Source organism: Galeopterus variegatus, unplaced genomic scaffold (assembly GCF_000696425.1).
Source record: "Galeopterus variegatus unplaced genomic scaffold, G_variegatus-3.0.2 Scaffold10584, whole genome shotgun sequence".
NCBI lineage: Eukaryota > Metazoa > Chordata > Mammalia > Dermoptera > Cynocephalidae > Galeopterus > Galeopterus variegatus.
Window position 1 is genome coordinate 29,531 of NW_007736695.1, and position 4,641 is coordinate 34,171.

Consider the following 4,641-nt stretch of genomic DNA (forward strand, 5'->3'; position numbering starts at 1 on the left):
TCCCCACCCACTATCTAAAGTGATGCTCACAGAGACCAGGCTGCTCGCTCTCCCTCAGCTCACACCTGGGGCCTTGTGGGGAGTTCCCAGTAGCCAGCTTCCTGAAGAAGAAACAAAGCCTGGAGCATGGTTTGCAGATGACACTGTGTGATAAGCAGGAACTAGCTGGAAGTTGAGCTATGCTGCAACAGTCCCACTGAGGTGTGACCTTAATGGGACCTAAGGAAGGAAAATCCTCCTAGGAGTCTAAACTGGGAGCCGCCCATCTGGTTGATCTGTTTATCCGGAAAGCAACCTGCCCAGGGGCACTGATCAATACTGATTAAGTCTGGCCAGATTGTCAGACTAGGAAGGAACAAGATTGGAAAACTGATAGCAAGAACAATGTGCAATAAAATAACTTAGAGAGCACTCATTGTGTGCAAAGCACAGTTCTAATTGCTTTGCCTGCATATATAGGAGGAGTAAGTGAACACATCTCTCAGAATGGGCTGTGTGGGAATACTTGCGTCCCATGTCTATGCTTACCAAAAGGAGCATGATGACCTAGCCTGTTGAAATCTGTCAACCTCTTGCTCCAGACACCCCAGTGCTTGTTCAGTGAAGCAGTGAACAAAATTGCCATAGCAGAACGGATGGATGTTATGCATGGGTTCAACATAGATTTACCTTCACATTTAACTTTTAACTCAAATATTCTATTTAGTGACCATTAACCCAGTATTGAATAGGAAGCGTAAAATTTATACTGACTCTTTTTAATGTATAAAGCACAAATAAACAGTTACTAAATAGATTTACAGTAAACATGTGGAAATCAAATTTCATGAGGCATACATACAATTAGGACAAAATTGTCTAAAAAGGCTTCTTAAGGGATGATAATAAAAAATAGGTGGGGAAACTGCTTTAGGGGCTCTGCTCACTCCTAGCCAAGGGGGAGACGTGTGATATAATCTAGAATTATTTGGAATTTAATTAATGATATACTGAAGGAAAGACTAAAAATTGTGGTAGTCCATTCATTACAGTAATGCTCTCTAGGCTGACAAAGGTGATTAAAAACATGAACAAGGCTCAGTCCCCATTTCCCCTGCCTCTTCCTATTCCCTGCTCCCACTTGCCTGGGATCAGACTTGCTCTCTTCCTCACTGTCCTACGGCCTTCAGTCCTGAGACTTAGGGAGAGAGGCATGAGAAAGGGCCAACCATTTGTCCTGTCAAATTCCAGGCTTTGCAGGAGGGAAGAGGTGAGGAGCCCTGCAAGCCGAGAGGCCTCCAGAGGGAAGGTAAGTTGGAAGGGCGACTGTGATTCACCCTTACTTTATCAAGCACTTTGAACTTGATTTCTATTAGAGTCACAGTCTTTGAGTTCCTGGACGCCTCCCCTCCCATTACTCCCCACCCCCTCCATTTTCAGATGGACATTACCTGGGAATCTGAGGGGTCCCTGGACATAACATCCACCAAGAGTTCTTCCTAGGAGGCAAAAGCTGCCTCTGACCTCGTCTACCTGTCCCGGGTACTACCTATCTCCAGAGGAGACTGGGGCCTAGTCCTCAATGGAACAACATTTGTCTCCAGTGAAGACCAACCATCTCAGCAGTGAAAATATGTCTTAATTCATGGCCACAGGTAAGGAGCTCTCTCCTCTAGATGGAGCTTTGTTTTTCTTTTTTAAATCCTGTCCTCTAAGCTTTAAAGTCTTTCTTTATTGCTTATAGTCTACAGGAAGGGAGAAGTGGCCCTTACAAAGGCCTCATTGTCCATAAGACTGTCCCAGTGTTTAGGAGCCTGGTAATGTGTGGACTTGACAGTGAGAGCCTCATGGAGAGAAAGGTCCAGGATAGTATCCCTCAAAACAGGGAGGTGGGTCTCTGGTATGAGGGTCCTGTCCCTTAGTGGCAAATGTACCTGGGAAGACACCACCTTCAACCAAACAAGGGAACTTTGGCACCTGGCTCATAGTGCTCTCCTCTACCCAACTCCTGCCACATCTTGTGATTTCACTGTCCATATGGATAACCCAACCAGTACCCTGCCTCCCAGTTTATTGGCCCCTCATCTACAGAAACTGTCATCTTCTCTGCCCTTCAACCACCCACTCCTTGGACCTCACCATCACCCGGAGCTCTCTTTGCTCTGTCTTGTTAAATATAATCATCCCACTGTCGTCTGACTAGTCCTCTTCTTTCTTCCAGTTCTCTCACTACCCCTTCCCACATACGTAGAACACTCCCAGACATAAGGTAGGTACTCAAGATATTCACTTAAAGCTCTGCCTTATTCATGGACTGAGACTCCTGTCCACAGACCCCTGCCCTGTCCACCAATCTATCACATAATCTCCTCGTCCTTCCTCCCCATGCCTGCCTAGATCCCATCGCCCATCTCTTCCACCACTCTGCATACCTACTGTGTGTCAAGCGCTGTGGACACAGTAATAAAGATGTGGACTCACACACTCACTGCCTTTGGTTCTCCATCCTTATTCCAGACCAGAACAGCAGAACCCAAACCTTGGAATAAACCAACACTCATCTTCTTGGTTCTTAAACCAAGATTACTGAGCACCTTGCCATGCTCTCCCCAAAATCATGGGCTCCATCTTCTATTGGGGCCTCCCCACCGTTCAACATCCTTCTACAATCCCCTCTGAGTCCTGTCTAGAAAACCTTTTCTCCCAGGACTTCCTGCAACCCGTCCTCCATCACCTCCTCAGGGACTGGGCTGCGTGAGTCAACATTCAACTTCTCCCTCTCCATTGGCTCCTGTCCTGCTCAAGTCTTTCTCCTTCCCTGAGAAAATGTTCCCTTGTTTCTTTATCTCCCTTTAGCTACCAACCTCTCATTCCTGTCTCATCCAAATTTCTCAAAAGGAGAGTCTATACTTGATGTCCAACCTCCTCTACCTTTGCTTTCTGCTCCAGACTTGCCCACCTCAGGCCTCCCTCTTTAAAGTGGATCCTCTGTAACTACAATCCCCATGATTTTACCCCACTGAAATCCGACCTGCCCTGTAGGCTAGAGATGGGGCCCAACCTACCCCAAAGAGGTGTGCTAATCTCCCTCCCAGAAATGCAACAATGTCACCTCAAACTAAGCATTGATTGAGGTGAAAACTCTTCCAGTTCATTTTTAAATGTGATACCAAAATGTGACAGCCCACCAAAAAAAGCAATCAACTCAGGAACAGCAAATAGATTTAATGCAGAGTATCAACTTCATTTGATTGATAGTGGCTGCCTAGAGTGCCGTGTTGAGTAGGTTTCTGAGGACGCACCCTTGCTTGAAGAGAAAGACTGCCACTATTAGCAATATCTGAAAACAAAAGAAAATCAAAAAGTCAATTGATATCCAACAAACAGGAAGGAATAAAATGCCAAAGTAGTGTTTTCACACACTCTCCATATCATTCTCCAACCCGATCCTTCCTATGACAACGCAGCTCCTCATCCCATTCCCATGAGCCCCGGCTGCCCCCAATGAAACCAAGGCAGATACCTGAAATCTCACTTGTAGGAGAAACCACAGGCACCAGAGCTGCCACTGGTGCTGGCACCAGTTCCACCAAGGCCAGCAAAAAGCCCAAATGTGAGTGTGGCAGTCAGGCTGGCGCTGGCACTGAAGCCACTGCTGGCGCTGGCACTGTTGCTGGTACTGGCACCAGCACTGGTCCCACCACTCTCCTGGACTTTGGCTTTAGCTTCAGCTCCTGCCTGGATCCGGGCTTTGGCCCAGGGTCCAATATCAGCTTCATCCCAGTTGCAGGGCCCAGCAGCATTTTCAGAGCCGAGCCCTATGCCCATTTGAGCTCTAATCTCAGCCCTCGCCTTGGCTTCAGCTGCTGCCTCAGCCGCAGCCTTCAAATCTGCTTCCATCGCCTCTCGGTACTGAGTTGCCCATTCCTTGGGATCCTTCTTTTGTACCTGAAATGGAAATGATAACCATCAGAAGGATCATAATCAGAGGATTAAGCTCCTACTGTTTGCTCGGCACCATGCTACATGCTGTATATAACAGTAATAAGTTGTAAGTAATAATAATTACTGTTGTAACTACTACTAGTAATTATGCACCTAATATTCCAACCCTACTCTGACACTTACTAGCTCTGAGACCTACCAGCTTCCCTGGGCCTCAGTTTTCTCCTCTGCAACATATTAGCTGTAAGGATTAAATGATTCAGATAAAGTGCCTGGCACAGTGTTAGGCAATTAAGAGAGGCTTCAGAATGTTCAGGTATGAATTGTAGGCTGCTCTGCATATGGCCCTCCCCAGCCAGGGGAACCCCACGCTCTTGATATGCCAAGCTCAGGCAGCTCTCCAATTACCTTGCAGGCAAACTTGAGGACTTTCATCTTGCTGGTCTCATAGTAGGAGCGCAGGCCCCAGAAGAACTCATACTCAGGGGGATTGCTATTGGGGACTCTAGCATAGTCCAGGTACCTTGAAAAGAGAGGTTTAAAGCCTTTATTTCTAAGACCACCCATGGCCCATCCATACATGGACTGGACAGGCTCTAGGTAGCAACCCTCCCCACCAAATATTGCAGCTTTTCTCCCAATATTGAGCTCCGTCCCATTGGTCCTGCCTGTAAGCCATGTGGAGGTGCGGGGGGGGGGGGGGGGGGGGGGGGGGGG

At 47.4% G+C, this 4,641-nt stretch overlaps 1 protein-coding gene across 3 annotated transcripts in view; it reads right to left on the reverse strand.

Moving 5' to 3' along the window:
* Positions 1 to 3,184: 3,184 nt before the first annotated feature.
* The window catches only part of LOC103610093 (melanoma-associated antigen D2), a 9,452-nt gene continuing 7,995 nt past the window's right edge, over positions 3,185 to 4,641 (reverse strand). For all 3 annotated transcript variants that reach the window (XM_008594331.1, XM_008594332.1, XM_008594333.1), the window contains exons 11-13: positions 4,333 to 4,447; positions 3,503 to 3,927; positions 3,185 to 3,319 (exon numbers count right to left, since the gene is read on the reverse strand). In XM_008594331.1, coding sequence (XP_008592553.1) covers positions 3,511 to 3,927; positions 4,333 to 4,447 — 532 coding nt within the window. In that variant the 3' untranslated portion in view covers positions 3,185 to 3,319; positions 3,503 to 3,510. The remainder of the gene's footprint in view (positions 3,320 to 3,502; positions 3,928 to 4,332; positions 4,448 to 4,641) is intronic.